Raw genomic sequence first — 19,639 nt, 5'->3', positions numbered from 1 at the left:
AATTCTCTTCCACAAGTGGTATCAGCAGGGAGCATCGATAGTTTCAAAAAACTATTAGATGGGCACCTTAAAGACCACAACATACAGGGGTATACGATGCGACAGCAAACTCATCTTAGGTTGAACTGGATGGACTGATGTCTTTTTTCAACCTCACTAACTATGTAACACTGCATTATTGCCAGCATAGGCACTGCCTCAGTAATGCATCCTAGCTTATGTATTTTGAGGGCACGCCCTCTTCAGACCATTATTTCTCCCTTACTCTATCTAAAATGAAAAATTTAAGTTTTGCCTTTAGTTCCACTTGAACCTTTACAGTGTTCCCACTACAAAAGGAGAATTTTTACTTCCCCTGGAGATGGGCTTTAAAGAAGAAATCCAGATATGAATATTTCATATACTCCAGCTTAGACCAATGTGTCTATGTATATACCATATCTGGCCGATCCCCCTGGAAGCTGGAAATCACTGAAGTAGACACCACTACTCCATTGATCTACACTTGCTTCCAGGTCTCGTGCCGAGCAGCTACCCTGCTGCACTGTGAACACCGGATGTAGCCTGCTCAGCATGGGTGCCATTCATAGAATTCTCTGGATGCATTCTCTGAACGGCACCCATGCAGAGAGGCCCTGTACTGAGAGGCCCCCATGCTGAGAGGCCCTGTGCTGAGAGGAACCCATGCTAAGAGGCCCCGTGCTGAGAGGCCCCCATGCTGAGAGGCCCTGTGCTGAGAGGAACCCATGCTAAGAGGCCCCGTGCTGAGAGGCCCCCATGCTGAGAGGCCCTGTGCTGAGAGGCCCCCATGCTAAGAGGCCCTGTACTGAGAGGCCCCCATGCTGAGAGGAACCCATGCTGAGAGGAACCCATGCTGAGAGGCCCCCATGCTGAGAGGCCCCCATGCTGAGAGGAACCCATGCTGAGAGGCCCCATGCTGAGAGGCCGCGTGCTGAGAGGAACCCATGCAGGCCAAGCTCCTGCGTTCACAATGCAGCATGGCAACTGCTCGGCACGGGACCCGAAAACAAGTGGGGATGACTGGAGTAGTGGGGTCTACTTCAGTGATTTCCAGCTTCCAGGAGCCTCAGCCAGGTATGGTATAGACAGTTACACTGATCAAAGCTGGAGCAATTTACCTATGTATAAAAATATCTGTACCTGGACCTCATCTTTAAAGCAAAACCAAAGTCCTGCTTTACATAGGCAGCTCTTTATTACAGGAGAAATAAGCGATGTCTCCTCTGCAATAAAATAAACTTACCTTCCTGTCTCTTCTATTTTTTTATTATTGAAAAGCCATAATAGAAGGAAAAGTGCTTGCCTTTATCGGGCCCTTAGGGCATTATTCCTCCCACTGGTATGAGACACTATTCTGCCATCTGACACCAGCAATTTTCCTCCCACTAATACCGATGATGGGGCATGATTCCTTCCACTAATACCAATGACGGGGCATTATTCCTCTCACTAATACCAATGATGGGGCACTATTCCTTCAACGAATACCAATGATGGAGCATTATATCTCCCACTAATACCAATGATGGGGCACTATTCCTCCCACTAATACCAATGATGGAGCACTATTCCTTCAACTAATACCAATGATGGGGCACTATTCCTTCAACTAATACCAATGATGGGGCACTATTCCTTCAACTAATACCAATGATGGGGCACTATTCCTTCTACTAACACCAATGATGGGGCATTATTCCTTCAACTAATACCAATGATGGGGCATTATTCCTTCAACTAATACCAATGATGGGGCACGATTCCTTCAACTAATACCAATGATGGGGCATTATTCCTTCAACTAATACCAATGATGGGGCATTATTCCTTCAACTAATACCAATGATGGGGCACTATTCCTTCAACTAATACCAAGGATGGGGCACTATTCCTTCAACTAATACCAATGATGGGGCATTATTCCTTCAACTATTACCAATGATGGGGCATTATTTCTTCAACTAATACCAATGATGGGCACTATTCCTTCAACTAACACCAATGATGGGCACTATTCCTTCAACTAATACCAAATGTTGCTATGATTACTCCCATTAATACAAGGAACTTTTTCTAAAGTCTAAAGGACAATAAACTGCGTCTTTGCTTAGAGAGTTTGAGACCCCTTGTTTCCCATATACGTGGTGCTATAATGTGTCCCTCTTCACATCTTGACATACAGTGCCTTGCGAAAGTATTCGGCCCCCTTGAACTTTGCGACCTTTTGCCACATTTCAGGCTTCAAACATAAAGATATAATACTGTAAGTTTTTGTGAAGAAACAACAACAAGTGGGACACAATCATGAAGTGGAACGAAATTTATTGGATATTTAAAACTTTGTTAAATAAAAAACTGAAAAATTGGGCTGCAAAATTATTCAGCCCCTTTACTTTCAGTGCAGCAAACTCTCTCCAGAAGTTCAGTGAGGATCTCTGAATGATCCAATGTTGACCTAAATGACTAATGATGATAAATAGAATCCACCTGTGTGTAATCAAGTCTCCGTATAAACGCACCTGCACTGTGATAGTCTCAGAGGTCCGTTTAAAGCGCAGAGAGCATCATGAAGAACAAGGAACACACCAGGCATTTCCGAGATACTGTTGTGGAGAAGTTTAAAGCCGGATTTGGATACAAAAAGATTTCCCAAGCTTTAAACATCCCAAGGAGCACTGTGCAAGCGATAATATTGAAATGGAAGGAGTATCAGACCACTAAAATCTACGAAGACCTGGCCGTCCCTCTAAACTTTCAGTTCATACAAGGAGAACTAATACTTGAAATATAGAAAAGATTCAGCGCTGAATATATAAACTGTACACGGGCCAGCAGCTGACACTCAAGGGCAATCTAATAACCTTTAACATACATAATAAACAATAGTGATGCGCAGTCCTATAAAAATCACTCAAAAGCTGGAAACAGGTTTTTCAATACAATATCTGTGAAAGACCCAATATCAGAATCAAATGAATATGAAGGAGAGACAGTCCATAGCTTCAAATGATGCAGGAGAACAAGAGCCCACACATGATCTGGTGAACATACAAGATGGTGTGCCTTCAGTGCTCAAAATTTCCCACCACCAAGCATGATCTGCTGCCTCTCACCTCAATGCCAAGACCCTGCAGGGTCAGAATGCTTAACAAATCAGATTCTTAGGGAACACAGCTCCAAATCATTCAGTCAGCAGGCAATGCAAACCAATCTTCACAGTAGATAACTCCGGAATACCTCCCACGATATATGAAAAAAGCAAAGGGATCTAGTGCTCTCTGTATATCGCCAGTTTATTAACATAAAAGAATTGCACTTACATTGTATCCGTTGTTAAAAAGCATTGGTTTTGCAGAGCATGCAGCGTGCTGTGTTCTTCCTGGTTGCTAGAGATGGCCTTGGATCACATGACCTTCCCCCCGTACGCGTTACGTCCGGGTGGGCGGGACTTCGTCAGTGGGGATATGGACATATCATTGATCCGGCTCTTTATACTCTAAACTCCGCCCTCGTCCAGCCCTCGGCGTTCACCATCGCCATGGGGACAGCTACTTCCTCTGACAGGAAGCAAACAGGCGGGGACGGAGTGACCAATACCTCCCAATCAGTCTAAGTCCAGCCTCCGGCATCTGCCATCACCATGGAGACTTACACTTAACCAGGAAGTGAAAGGACAAAGATAAACTGAACGGGAGCGAGATGATTGCCTATGAAATAAAGATTTAAACAAACCTTTTTGCAAATTCTATAGAATAATGGGCAGTTCTATATTGCTATCTTTATAGCCTATAGTCAATTCCATACTTATAGTTCTAATTCAAAATAATAAATGAATCAATCATCAATTGATTAATTCTTTCTAATGGTCATATTTGACCCTAGCCATATTCTCAGCTGAAAGACCAGGTGGCAGCACGCTACTCACTCTTAAAAAAGTATTAAATAGGATAGGATACATCAATCAATTTTAAATAATCATACATATATTACATAAGATCCAATAATATGCATACAAAAATAAACACATTTTATTACATATAAATATAAAAACCTATATAAAATGTATATGAAATATATAAAAATTTTATTATGTTAATATCACATAAAAATTACTATTTATCTATCAGAAATAAAACAATTAAGGTCAAAGTCGACATAAAGCTCTAGTGGTGTTAAAACCTTGGCCTCATAAATCCAGAAGGACTCACGGCGGCTAAGTTGACGGATGAAATTGCCGCCCCTCCAGTGATGACTGACTTTTTCAATCCCCCAGAATTTCAGATTACTTGGGTTTCTTTGATGGTAGTTCCTAAAGTGCCTAGATACACGGTGAGTTACTAGACCCTTACGAATATTATTTATGTGTTCTCCAACACGTACATGTAATGCTCTAGAAGTACGTCCGATGTATTGCAACCCACAATCGCACTCTAACATGTAAACCACCCCTTGTGTCGTACATGTTATCAGATTCTTAATTTTATCGTTTTTTTGTGTGACTGTGGATATAAAATCTTTCCGCCTTTTATTATTTTTCTTACAATTCTTGCATGTGGCACACTTGCCACATGCATAGAAACCAGAAAGGAAGGAGAACAACCTATTATCCTTAGTTTGGGGGGGGGGATCTACCACTCCAGGGGCAATTTTATCTCTGAGAGAGGGAGCCTTCCAGTATACATATTTGGGCTGTTCAGACAAGACCGGACCTAGAACTTTATCTTCTTTCAGAATGGCCCAATGTTTACGAATAATGTGTTCAACTTTTCTGTGCTGAATATTGAAATCTAGGGCTATCCGGGAATTAGTGTCTACTTCTTTGGATTTAGATACATCCAATAAGCTTTCCCTGTTTATATTCTTAACCCATTGTAATTCTTTATCCACATCCTTTTGTGCATAACCCTTTTCTAAAAATCTTTCTGCTAAAACATCAGACTGTGATATAAAATCCTCCCCAGAGGTACAATTCCGCCTTAAACGTGTGAATTGTCCTCGGGGGATATTACATAACCACAGTCTGTGATGGCAGCTGTCTAGGGGAATAAAGAAATTCCGGTCAGTTGGTTTAAAATGATTGCGTGTTTTAAATAAACCATCAGCCTTATAAACTTCCAAATCCAAGAAAACAATTTGGTCATTTTGTAAATTCCATGTCAAAGTGATATTTTTATCATTGCTATTTAACTTGTTCATCAAAACTTGGAGGCTATCTCTGTCACCCTCCCATATCATGAACAGGTCGTCAATATAACGCCGGTAGCAGTTTAATTGTGGGGGTGGGTTATCAAAGACAAATTTTTCCTCCCAGTGGGCCATGAATAGATTGGCCACACTGGGAGCAAACTTAGCCCCCATCGCTACTCCTTTGACTTGTAAATAATAGCGATGATCGTACCAAAAGTAATTTCTTTTAAGACAGAATTTTAAACTCCTCTGAAGAAACCTTATTTGTTTTCTGGATAATTCTGAACTCGACAAAGCCCATTTTACTGCACTCAATGCATCTGAGTGATCTATAATGGTATATAATGATCCTACATCTGCTGTGATCATTATACACTCAGAGGAGCTAGAAAGGGTGCTCAAAAGTTGGATAATGTGCTTTGTATCTTTAATAAGATTTTGTCTTATGCACAACAGGCTGGAGAAAAAAAAAAATCGATATATTGTCCCAACCTGGCCATGATGGAATCAATCCCATTTACTATTGGGCGGCCAGGGGGATTTTCTAGTTGCTTATGTATTTTTGGCAGACAATAAATTATGGGCCTCCTGCAAACTAAGGGGTCCAGATACAGGGCCTCTTTACGGCTAAGTATCCCACTGGATTCACCCTTAGTAACTAAAACATGCAGTTCTTCCTTGAATTCAAACATGGGGTCTTTAAGCAGAACCTGATAAGTGGAACGGTCACTAAGGAGCCTCAACATTTTGTTTTTATAATAGGTGCCAGAAATTACTTTTGGTACGATCATTGCTATTATTTACAAGTCAAATGAGTAGCGATGGGGGCTAAGTTTGCTCCCAGTGTGGCCAATCTATTCATGGCCCACTGGGAGGAAAATGTTGTCTTTGATAATCCACCCCACAATTAAAGTGCTACCGGCGATATATTGACGACCTGTTCATGATATGGGAGGGTGACAGAGATAGCCTCCAGGTTTTCATGAACAAGTTAAATAGCAATGATAAAAATATCACTTTGACATGGAATTTACAAAATGACCAAATTGTTTTCTTGGATTTGGAAGTTTATAAGGTTGATGGCTTATTTAAAACACGCAATAATTTTAGACCAAGTGACCGGAATTCCTTTATTCCCCCAGACAGCTGCCATCACAGACTGTGGTTATGTAATATCCCCCGAGGACAATTCACATGTTTAAGGCGGAATTGTACCTCTGGGGAGGATTTTATATCACAGTCTGATGTTTTAGCAGAAAGATTTTTAGAAAAGGGTTATGCACAAAAGGATGTGGATAAAGAATTACAAATGGGTTAAGAATATAAACAGGGAAAGCTTATTGGATGTATCTAAATCCAAAGAAGTAGACACTCATTTCCGGATAGCCCTAGATTTCAATATTCAGCACAAGAAATGTAAACAAATTATTCGTAAACATTGGGCCATTCTGAAAGAAGATAAAGTTCTAGGTCCGGTCTTGTCTGAACAGCCCAAATTTATATCCCGGAAGGCTCCCTCTCTCAGAGATAAAATTGCCCCTGGAGTGGTAGATCCCCCCCAAACTAAGGATAATAGGTTGTTCTCCTTTCTTTCTGGTGTCTATGCATGTGGCAAGTGTGCCACATGCAAGAATTGTAAGAAAAATAATAAAAGGCGGAAAGATTTTATATCCACAGTCACACGAAAAAACTATAAAATTAAGAATCTGATAACATGTACCACAAGGGGTGGTTTACATGTTAGAGTGCGATTGTGGGTTGCAATACATCGGACGTTTTTCTAGAGCAGGGGTCTTCAACCTATGGCCCTCCAGTTGTTCAGGAACTAAAATTCCCATCATGCCTAGTCATGTCTGTGAATGTCAGAGTTGTATAATGCCTCATGGGATGTGTAGTTCTGCAACAGCTGGAGGGCCGTCGTTTGAGGATCCCTGTTCTAGAGCATTACATGTACGTGTTGGAGAACACATAAATAATATTCGTAAGGGTCTAGTAACTCACAGTGTATCTAGGCACTTTAGGAACTACCATCAAAGAAACCCAAGTAATCTGAAATTCTGGGGGATTGAAAAAGTCAGTCATCACTGGAGGGGCAGCAATTTAATCCGTCAACTTAGCCGCCGTGAGTCCTTCTGGAATTATGAGGCCAAGGTTTTAACACCACTAGGACTTAATGTCGACTTTGACCTTAATTGTTTTATTTTTGATAGATAAATAGTCTTTTTATGTTTTTTTATGTGATATTAACATTTTTATATATATTTTATATAGGTTTTTATATTTATATGTATTAAAATGTGTTTATTTTTGTATGCATATTATTGGATCTTATGTAATATATGTATGATTATTTAAAATTGATTGATGTATCCTATTCTATTTAATACTTTTTTTAAGAGTAAGTAGCGTGCTGCCGCCTGGTCTTTCAGCTGAGAATATGGCTAGGGTCATACATGACCATTAGAAAGAATTAATCAATTGATGATTGATTCATTTATTATTATTATTTTGAATTAGAACTATAAGTATGGAATTGACTATAGGCTATAAAGATAGCAATATAGAACTGCCCATTATTCTATAAAATTTGCAAAAAGGTTTGTTTAAATCTTTATTGCATAGGCAATCATCTCGCTCCCGTTCAGTTTATCTTTGTCCTTTCACTTCCTGGTTAAGTGTAAGTCTCCATGGTGATGGCAGATGCCGGTGGCTGGACTAAAGGCCGTACACACGTACCGATTGTCGGCCGTAAATATTCGGCCGACGAACGATCGGCCGATTGTAGGCTTGTTAGTATGATGCTTCCGACAGCCGACAGTGCACTTTCGGCCGAAAAGAATCTGATGTGCATACTTTAAAATTTTTGTAGGCCAACACCAGAACGGCCGATTGTTCGCCAGTCAGTACAGAATTCGGCCGACAAACAGCAGATTTGCAAGACTGGGCATGCTCAGAAAAGAAAAAACACACGGAAAGTTAACCATCACATGACATCACTTCTGCAGTCGGCTGCTGTTGGCCGACAAAATTCATGTACAGTCTTTTGCAGTTTTCAACAGACACGACAGCCCTGGACAAAAGACGGCCGAACGTTCGGCCGACGATCGGTACGTGTGTACGGGGCTTTAGACTGATTGGGAGGGATTGGTCACTCCGTCCCAGCCTGTTTGCTTCCTGTCAGAGGAAGTAGCTGTCCCCATGGCAATGGTGAACGCCGAGGGCCGGACGAGGGCGGAGTTTAGAGTATAAAGAGTCGGATCAATGATACGTCCATATCCCCGCTGACAAAGTCCTGCCCACCCGGACGTAACGCGTACGGGGGAAGGTCATGTGATCCACGGCCATCTCTAGCAACCAGGAAGAACACAGCACGCTGCATGCTCTGCAAAACCAATGCTTTTTAACAACGGATACAATGTAAGTGCAATTCTTTTATGTTAATAAGCTGGCAATATACAGAGAGCACTAGATCCCTTTGCTTTTTTTATATATCGTGGGAGGTATTCCGGAGTTATCTACTGTGAAGATTGGTTTGCATTGCCTGCTGACTGAATGATTTGGAGCTGTGTTCCCTAAGAATCTGATTTGTTAAGCGTTCTGATCCTGCAGGGTCTTGGCATTGAGGTGAGAGGCGGCAGATAATGCTTGGTGGTGGGAAATTTTGAGCACTGAAGTCACACCATCCTGTATGTTCACCAGATCATGTGTGGGCTCTTGTTCTCCTGCATCATTTGAAGCTATGGACTGTCTCTCCTTCATATTCATTTGACTCTGATATTGGGTCTTTCACAGATATTGTATTGAAAAACCTGTTTCCAGCTTTTGAGTGATTTTTATAGGACTGTGCTGCACTATTGTTTATTATTCATACAAGGAGAAGACTGATCAGAGATGCAGCCAAGAGGCCCATGATCACTCTGGATGAACTGCAGAGATCTACAGCTGAGGTGGGAGACTCTGTCCATAGGACAACAATCAGTCGTATACTGCACAAATCTGGCCTTTATGAAAGAGTGGCAAGAAGAAAGCCATTTCTTAAAGATTTCCATAAAAAGTGTTGTTTAAAGTTTGCCACAAGCCACCTGGGAGACAAACCAAACATGTGGAAGAAGGTGCTCTGGTCAGATGAAACCAAAATCAAACTTTTTGGCAACAATGCAAAACGTTATGTTTGGCGTAAAATCAACACAGCTCATCACCCGGAACACACCATCCCCACTGTCAAACATGGTGGTGGCAGCATCATGGTTTGGGCCTGCTTTTCTTCAGCAGGGACAGGGAAGATGGTTAAAATTGATGTGAAGATGGATGGAGCCAAATACAGGACCATTCTGGAAGAAAACCTGATGGAGTCTGCAAAAGACCTGAGACTGGGATGGAGATTTGTTTTCCAACAAGACAATGATCCAAAACATAAAGCAAAATTTACAATGGAATGGTTCACAAATAAACATGTCCAGGTGTTAGAATGGCCAAGTCAAAGTCCAGACCTGAATCCAATCGAGAATCTGTGGAAAGAACTGAAAACTGCTGTTCACAAACGCTCTCCATCCAACCTCACTGAGCTCGAGCTGTTTTGCAAGGAGGAATGGGCAAAAATTTCAGTCTCTCGATGTGTAAAACTGATAGAGACATACCCCAAGTGACTTACAGCTGTAATCGCAGCAAAAAGGTGGCGCTACAAAGTATTAACTTAAGGGGGCTGAATAATTTTACACGCCCAATTTTTCAGTTTTTTATTTGTTAAAAAAGTTTGAAATATCCAATAAATTTCGTTCCACTTCATGATTGTGTCCCACTTGTTGTTGATTCTTCACAAAAAAATTACAGTTTTATATCTTTATGTTTGAAGCCTGAAATGTGGCAAAAGGTCGCAAAGTTCAAGGGGGCCGAATACTTTCGCAAGGCACTGTATATACAGGGAGGTATATTTACAGAACCTGACGGTGTATAGTGGGACATGGTGCTGTACTGCCAATGAAAACACTACAATCTCTCTGCTTGTACAGCCATTTTGGATCAGCCTGATGCAGATATATCACCATTATACTATTCTCATCTACAGGTCTGTGTTCAATGACTACCTGAACATCCTCTATGTTTAACAACTTCCAGAAAACATGGAATGACAAGGACGGTAATGTGACTGCGGAGAGACACTCTGCTATCAGCTCAGGACAGAGATCACACCACAAGACACTGGAGGAGGGATCTATATACAGTACACACACCCACAACATGATACAAACTGCTATACTGTAAATAACACAAAGATTGATAGCAATCCCGGAACACGGGCGAATGTGACTCTCCCCCCTCCCCAACACTACTATCACCACATATAACCTCCCTACACTACACACCCCCATCCAGACATCACTCACCTGTGATACAACACAGCGGAACCTTCTATACAGGGACACAGCGGAACCTGTACTGTGTGGACACTGTGCGCCGGAAGTGGATGATAGGAGAAGCACACAGGCGGAAGAGAGGCTGACCGATTGGTAATGTGATTGAATGAGGAGATGTCTGTGAAGAGGAAAGCAGATGGAGCGATTCCGGCAGAAGAGAGCGACCAGCTTCTTATCAGACCCCTGTATGTCCGACATATCGTTCTTTATATACCACGCTAGCTGTATCCCCCATACTGTGCTCTGTTTACTGACTGTACCCCCCATACTATGCACACTGACTGCACCCCCCATACTGTGCTCTGTACACTGACTGTACCCCCACCATACTGTGCTCTGTTTACTGACTGTACCCCCCCATACTATGCACACTGACTGCACCCCCCCCCCCATACTGTGCTATGTACACTGACTGCACCCCCCATACTGTGCTCTGTACACTGACTGTACCCCCCCCCCCACCATACCGTGCTCTGTACACTGACTGTACCCCCCCCCCATACCGTGCTCTGTACACTGACTGTACCCCCCCCCCATACTGTGCTCTGTACACTGACTGTACCCCCCCACCATACTGTGCTCTGTACACTGACTGTACCCCCCCCCCCACCATACTGTGCTCTGTACACTGACTGTACCTCCCCCATACTGTGCTCTGTACACTGACTGTACCTCCCCCATACTGTGCTCTGTACACTGACTGTACCCCCCCCCCCCCCACCATACTGTGCTCTGTACACTGACTGTACCTCCCCCATACTGTGCTCTGTACACTGACTGCACCCCCATACTGTGCTCTGTACACTGACTGTACCCCCCATAATGTGCTCTGTACACTGACTGTACCCCCCATACTGTGCTCTGTACACTGACTGTACCCCCCCCCCCCCATACTGTGCTCTGTACACTGACTGTACTCCCCCACCATACTGTGCTCTGTACACTGACTGTACCTCCCCCATACTGTGCTCTGTACACTGACTGTACCTCCCCCCATACTATGCTCTGTACACTGACTGTACCCCCCCCCCCCATAATGTGCTCTGTACACTGACTGCACCCCCCATACTGTGCTCTGTACACTGACTGTACCTCCCCCATACTGTGCTCTGTACACTGACTGTACCTCCCCCATACTATGCTCTGTACACTGACTGTACCCCGCCCCCCCATAATGTGCCCTGTACACTGACTGCACCCCCCATACTGTGCTCTGTACACTGACTGTACCCCCCATAATGTGCTCTGTACACTGACTGTACCCCCCATAATGTGCTCTGTACACTGACTGTACCTCCCCCATACTATGCTCTGTACACTGACTGTACCCCCCCCCCCATACTGTGCTCTGTACACTGACTGTACCTCCCCCATACTGTGCTCTGTACACTGACTGTACCTCCCCCATACTGTGCTCTGTACACTGACTGTACCTCCCCCGTACTATGCTCTGTACACTGACTGTACCCCCCCCCCCATACTGTGCTCTGTACACTGACTGTACCCCCCCCCACCATACTGTGCTCTGTACACTGACTGTACCTCCCCCATACTGTGCTCTGTACACTGACTGTACCTCCCCCATACTGTGCTCTGTACACTGACTGTACCTCCCCCATACTGTGCTCTGTACACTGACTGTACCCCCCCCACCATACTGTGCTCTGTACACTGACTGTACCTCCCCCATACTGTGCTCTGTACACTGACTGTACCTCCCCCATACTGTGCTCTGTACACTGACTGTACCCCCCCACCATACTGTGCTCTGTACACTGACTGTACCTCCCCCATACTGTGCTCTGTACACTGACTGTACCTCCCCCATACTATGCTCTGTACACTGACTGTACCCCCCCCCCCCATAATGTGCTCTGTACACTGGCTGCACCCCCCATACTGTGCTCTGTACACTGACTGTACCTCCCCCATACTGTGCTCTGTACACTGACTGTACCTCCCCCATACTATGCTCTGTACACTGACTGTACCCCCCCCCATAATGTGCTCTGTACACTGACTGTACCCCCCATACTGTGCTCTGTACACTGACTGTACCCCCCATAATGTGCTCTGTACACTGACTGTACCCCCCATAATGTGCTCTGTACACTGACTGCACCCCCCCATAATGTGCTCTGTACACTGACTGTACCTCCCCCATACTATGCTCTGTACACTGACTGTACCTCCCCCATACTATGCTCTGTACACTGACTGTACCCCCCCCCATACTGTGCTCTGTACACTGCCTGTACCCCCCCCCCCCATACTGTGCTCTGTACACTGACTGTACCTCCCCCATACTGTGCTCTGTACACTGACTGTACCTCCCCCATACTATGCTCTGTACACTGACTGTACCCCCCCCCCATACTGTGCTCTGTACACTGACTGTACCCCCCCCATACTGTGCTCTGTACACTGACTGCACCCCCCATACTGTGCTCTGTACACTGACTGCACCCCCCATACTGTGCTCTGTACACTGACTGTACCCCCCATAATGTGCTCTGTACACTGACTGTACCCCCCCCATACTGTGCTCTGTACATTGACTGTACCCCCCCCCCATAATGTGCTCTGTACACTGACTGTACCCCCCATAATGTGCTCTGTACACTGACTGTACCCCCCATACTGTGCTCTGTACACTGACTGTACCCCCCCCCATAATGTGCTCTGTTCACTGACTGTACCCCCCATAATGTGCTCTGTACACTGACTGCACCCCCCCCCCCATGCTGTGGCCTGTACACTGACTACCCCCCATGCTGTGGCCTGTACACTGACTACCCCCCATACTGTGCTCTGTACACTGACTGTACCCCCCATACTGTGCTCTGTACACTGACTGTACCTCCCCCATAATGTGCTCTGTACACTGACTGCACCCCCCCATGCTGTGCCATGTACACTGACTACCCCCCATAATGTGCTCTGTACACTGACTGTACCCCCTCCCCCCCACCATACTGTGCTCTGTACACTGACTGTACCTCCCCCATACTGTGCTCTGTACACTGACTGTACCTCCCCCATACTGTGCTCTGTACACTGACTGTACCCCCCCATACTGTTCTCTGTACACTGACTGTACCTCCCCCATACTGTGCTCTGTACACTGACTGTACCTCCCCCATACTGTGCTCTGTACACTGACTGTACCCCCCGTAATGTGCTCTGTACACTGACTGCACCCCCCATACTGTGCTCTGTACACTGACTGTACTCCCCCCCCCCCCCCCCATAATGTGCTCTGTACACCGACTGCACCCCCCCCCCCCATGCTGTGCCCTGTACACTGAATACCCCCCATACTGTGCTCTGTACACTGACTGTACCTCCCCCATACTGTGCTCTGTACACTGACTGTACCTCCCCCGTACTATGCTCTGTACACTGACTGTACCCCCCCCCCATACTGTGCTCTGTACACTGACTGTACCCCCCCCCCATACTGTGCTCTGTACACTGACTGTACCCCCCCCCCCCACCATACTGTGCTCTGTACACTGACTGTACCTCCCCCATACTGTGCTCTGTACACTGACTGTACCTCCCCCATACTGTGCTCTGTACACTGACTGTACCTCCCCCATACTGTGCTCTGTACACTGACTGTACCTCCCCCATACTGTGCTCTGTACACTGACTGTACCCCCCCACCATACTGTGCTCTGTACACTGACTGTACCTCCCCCATACTGTGCTCTGTACACTGACTGTACCTCCCCCATACTATGCTCTGTACACTGACTGTACCCCCCCCCCATAATGTGCTCTGTACACTGACTGCACCCCTCATACTGTGCTCTGTACACTGACTGTACCTCCCCCATACTGTGCTCTGTACACTGACAGTACCCCCCCCCCCCATAATGTGCTCTGTACACTGACTGTACCCCCCATAATGTGCTCTGTACACTGACTGTACCCCCCATAATGTGCTCTGTACACTGACTGTACCTCCCCCATACTATGCTCTGTACACTGACTGTACCCCCCCCCCCATACTGTGCTCTGTACACTGACTGTACCCCCCCCCCCCATACTGTGCTCTGTACACTGACTGTACCTCCCCCATACTGTGCTCTGTACACTGACTGTACCTCCCCCATACTGTGCTCTGTACACTGACTGTACCTCCCCCATACTATGCTCTGTACACTGACTGTACCCCCCCCCCCATACTGTGCTCTGTACACTGACTGTACCCCCCCCCCATAATGTGCTCTGTACACTGACTGCACCCCCCATACTGTGCTCTGTACACTGACTGTACCCCCCATACTGTGCTCTGTACACTGACTGTACCCCCCATAATGTGCTCTGTACACTGACTGCACCCCCCATACTGTGCTCTGTACATTGACTGTACCCCCCCCCCCATAATGTGCTCTGTACACTGACTGTACCCCCCATAATGTGCTCTGTACACTGACTGTACCCCCCATACTGTGCTCTGTACACTGACTGTACTCCCCCCCCCCCCCATAATGTGCTCTGTTCACTGACTGTACCCCCCATAATGTGCTCTGTACACTGACTGCACCCCCCCCCCCATGCTGTGCCCTGTACACTGACTACCCCACATGCTGTGCTCTGTACACTGACTGTACCCCCCATACTGTGCTCTGTACACTGACTGTACCTCCCCCATAATGTGCTCTGTACACTGACTGCACCCCCCCCCATGCTGTGCCCTGTACACTGACTACCCCCCATACTGTGCTCTGTACATTGACTGTACTCCCCCCCCCCCCCCATAATGTGCTCTGTACACTGACTGTACCCCCATAATGTGCTCTGTACACTGACTGTACCCCCCATAATGTGCTCTGTACACTGACTGTACCCCCCATAATGTGCTCTGTACACTGACTGCACCCCCCCCCCCATGCTGTGCCCTGTACACTGACTACCCCCCATACTGTGCTCTGTACACTGACTGTACCCCCCCCCCCACCATACTGTGCTCTGTACACTGACTGTACCCCCCATAATGTGCTCTGTACACTGACTGTACCTCCCCCATACTGTGCTCTGTACACTGACTGTACCCCCCCCCCCATACTGTGCTCTGTACACTGACTGACTGTATCTCCCCCATACTGTGCTCTGTACACTGACTGTACCTCCCCCATACTGTGCTCTGTGTACTGACTGTACCTCCCCCATACTGTGCTCTGTGTACTGAGTGTACCTCCCCCATACTGTGCTCTGTGTACTGAGTGTACCTCCCCCATACTGTGCTCTGTACACTGACTGTACCTCCCCCATACTGTGCTCTGTACACTGACTGTACCTCCCCCATACTGTGCTCTGTACACTGACTGTACCCCCCGTATTGTGCTCTGTACACTGACTGCACCCCCCATACTGTGCTCTGTACACTGACTGTACCCCCCGTATTGTGCTCTGTACACTGACTGCACCCCCCATACTGTGCTCTGTACACTGACTGTACTTCCCCCCCCCCCCATAATGTGCTCTGTACACTGACTGTACCCCCCCATAATGTGCTCTGTACACCGACTGCACCCCCCCCCCATGCTGTGCCCTGTACACTGAATACCCCCCATACTGTGCTCTGTACACTGACTGTACCCCCCTATACTGTGATCTGTACACTGACTGTACCCCCCCCCCTTTACTGTGCTCTGTACATTGTACCCCCCATACTGTGCTCTGTACACTGACTGTACCCCCCCCCCATACTGTGCTCTGTACACTGACTGTACCCCCCCATACTGTGCTCTGTACACTGACTGTACCCCCCCATACTGTGCTCTGTACACTGACTGTACCCCCCTCCCCCATACTGTGCTCTGTACACTGACTGTACCCCCTCCCCCATACTGTGCTCTGTACACTGACTGTACCCCCTCCCCCATAATGTGCTCTGTACACTGACTGCACCCCCCCCCCCCATAATGTGTTCTGTACACCGACTGTACCCCCCCCCCATACTGTGCTCTGTATGCTGACGGTACCCCCCCCCCATACTGTGCTCTGTACACTGACCGTACCCCCATACTGTGCTCAGTACACTGACCGTACCCCCATACTGTGCTCTATACACTAACTATACCCCCCCCATACTGTGCTCTGTACACTGACTGTATCCTCCCCCATACTGTGCTCTGTACACTGACCGCACCCCCCCCCCCATACTGTGATCAGTATACTGACCGCACCCCCATACTGTGCTCTGTACACTGAATGCATCCTCCCCCCCCCCCCCCATACTGTGCTCTGTACACTGACTGTACCCTCCACCATACTGTGCTCTGTACACTGACTGTACCCCCCATAATGTGCTCTGTACACTGACTGAACCCCCCCATATAATGTGCTCTGTACACTGACTGTACCCCCCATACTGTGCTCTTTACACCCCCCTTACTGTGCTGTGTGCACTGGCTGTACCCCCCCCCTTACTGTGCTGTGTGCACTGGCTGTACCCCCCCCCCCATACTGTGCTGTGTGCACTGGCTGTACCCCCCCCCCCCCCTATATATACTGTCCTCTGTACACTGACTGTACCCCCCATACTGTGCTCTGTACACTGGCTGTACACCCACCCCCACCACCATACTGTGCTCTGTACAGTGACTGTGCCCCCCCCCCCATACTGTTCTTTATTTGCTCTGTGCTGTATAGTCTCTCATAGTACTCACAGACTGTGTCACTCCTGAATGTTTCTCTTGCTAAATTGAACTAATATTTCTGACATACTTGCAGTTATATTAGTGATCCTGAGACCAAGCGACACTAGAATGTGATCTAATCTGTCTAACTACATGATATACATTTAAGTATTGGTCCACTAGTTTATCAAATATCTTCTGTTTAAATAATATTTTTTGCACAGGGGAGCTGGACAAGAAGTTGGAAGATCATGTATTATTTTAGAATTCAAAGGAAGAAAAATTATGGTAAGTGAAAGTTATTGGGCTGTGGGTGTTAAAAATCCTGTGGGCCAAGGCATACCATGCCCTTTTTAAAGCCCAATCGAGCCCTCAGTTTAAATGGCTAAAAACATTCCAGAAGTATCTAAACAAAAGGTGTTCAAGTCTCTTTATTAAAGCCTTTCACCTGCCATTGCTTTCTGTGGGGAAACAGGGGTCCAGCATTGCCCCTACTGAATAAAACCACAGAGAATAAGGATCTTTCTATAAAGAAGACTGGCAAGGGAACAGTGTTTCTACTCAGACTTTGGCTTCTTTCTAAACAAAATAAACTGTGGAGACTTAGCACACCTTCCATTTTGATGTACCTGGAATGTATTTAGGTGATTTAAATTGAAGGTTCATAATGACTGCATATCCTTGGTATCCCGTTTTTGTGCAATTTGCAAATGCCCCTTGGCTTTAGAGTAAAAGTCCTAGCTACTGTGTAGCATAAATTACTGGGGCTTTGTAGCAGACGCTTGTCACCAAACCCATATTCAAACCAGGAGTCTGTCTTTCATGAAATATGACAGATTAAGAATGTGTATGTTTTACATGAATGATTTCTGCATATGTAGTAATACTTATTTAATAATGCCATGTTGCAGAACGATGCTGAAGAAAATTCGCCATAATTTTAAGTATTTAGCACTCCTTATTTTAAGCTGTTAATTATTTTGTTGCTTCCTTTAGCTGGACTGTGGGATTCACCCTGGCTTAGAAGGAATGGATGCCCTCCCATATATTGATTTGATTGATCCTGCAGAGATTGATTTACTTCTAATTAGTCAGTAAGTACAATATTCGTGGTGAGCACATCGAGATAAAAAAAGAAAAACATTCACTAACAGTTTTTTTCCTAAGGAACTAAATAGAGGTCCACCACCATGATTCTAAGCTAAGAGATTCATAGATGAGTAGACATTTAGGACCTAATTCATAAGCACTAAGGGATTATTAAGTTGAAAACCTGTTTACCTAGCCATCAATATATAAGTATGTAGTTGTGATAAGTCATTAAACAATGCCAAAACAAGGTATGTGCTTTCAACTGGAATGAATGGATGTCATGGCATGCATGTGGGGCAGGAGCAGAGCCCAGCTAAGAGAATATTATAGAAGAGTATTCCAAAAAAAAAAGATTATTCAAGTGCACTCTCAGCATACAACTCTATTTATTTCAAAAGAGGCAAAAGGGAAACTCATTTAAAAGCTGTCTGGCCTTTTGACCATTTCATATGTAACATATACGTGGAATGGTTGTAAGTTTTGACAGCTTTTACATGAGTTTTCCTTTTGATACTTTTGAAATAAAATGAGTTGTTTACTGCACTTGAAGTATCTTCTTTTTGGAGTATATTAAAAATAGGGTTTGGAACAAGTGAGCAGCAAAACCTATGCTGCATTCTGCAGAGTGACAACACAGTGGGACCTCCTGGGGCAACCTCTCTTGGCTTGGTTTATGTCTCCCTCCAAAGAAATTTCTATTGTGTTTCATGTTAAAGAAGAGGCTGTGCAGCATCAAGTGTGCACAGAGAATATCATTGAAGTAGGAATAGGTGAGTGTAAGACTTGGAAGTTGGACTAAGGGAGGGTTTTGGGAGTCTAATTCAGTGAGCTAAAAGTACATTTGTCCTTTTTATTATTCAATTAGTTTGTATACATGTTAAAAAAATGTTCAAATAATGGATATGTTTATATCTGTCCCTTGCTAGTTTCCATTTGGATCACTGTGGCGCTCTACCTTGGTTTCTCCAGAAGACCAGCTTTAAAGGCAGAACTTTTATGACACATGCCACTAAGGCAATCTACAGATGGCTTCTTTCTGATTACGTAAAAGTCAGGTAATTTACTCCATTATTTTGTCCTTTTTTTTTTTTTTTGTTTTCTTTAGTCATGGGTTTTTAGCAATACAAGGTAGGTTACAGCTTTATGTCTGGAGTGCTAAAACAGAATCACTGACAACTGAAATATCCTGGTTGGGTATCACTGACTTTGCAAGGTGTAGCTCCAGACAAAGCTGTGTTCTAAGCGAAACATGTAGAGCATTCTGGCTGCTTA

General features: G+C 45.4%; 2 protein-coding genes across 2 annotated transcripts in view; one reads left to right on the top strand and one right to left on the bottom strand.

The window, feature by feature from the left end:
* Window positions 1-10,660, bottom strand: part of ITGB1BP1 (integrin subunit beta 1 binding protein 1) — a 28,491-nt gene extending 17,831 nt beyond the window's left edge. Inside the window, exon 1 of the mRNA XM_082249964.1 lies at window positions 10,593-10,660. The gene's annotated coding sequence lies outside the window, so the exon portion shown is untranslated. The remainder of the gene's footprint in view (window positions 1-10,592) is intronic.
* The window catches only part of CPSF3 (cleavage and polyadenylation specific factor 3), a 62,323-nt gene continuing 53,330 nt past the window's right edge, over window positions 10,647-19,639 (top strand). The window contains exons 1-4 of the mRNA XM_082249963.1: window positions 10,647-10,807; window positions 17,500-17,563; window positions 18,272-18,369; window positions 19,294-19,422. Of these exons, the coding sequence (XP_082106089.1) occupies window positions 10,737-10,807; window positions 17,500-17,563; window positions 18,272-18,369; window positions 19,294-19,422 (362 nt within the window). The 5' untranslated portion in view covers window positions 10,647-10,736. The remainder of the gene's footprint in view (window positions 10,808-17,499; window positions 17,564-18,271; window positions 18,370-19,293; window positions 19,423-19,639) is intronic.

The sequence above is a fragment of the Pelophylax lessonae genome (genome assembly GCF_965119305.1).
Source record: "Pelophylax lessonae genome assembly, chromosome: 3".
NCBI classification, from domain to species: Eukaryota; Metazoa; Chordata; class Amphibia; order Anura; family Ranidae; genus Pelophylax; species Pelophylax lessonae.
This window is presented reverse-complemented; position numbering and strand designations above follow the sequence as displayed.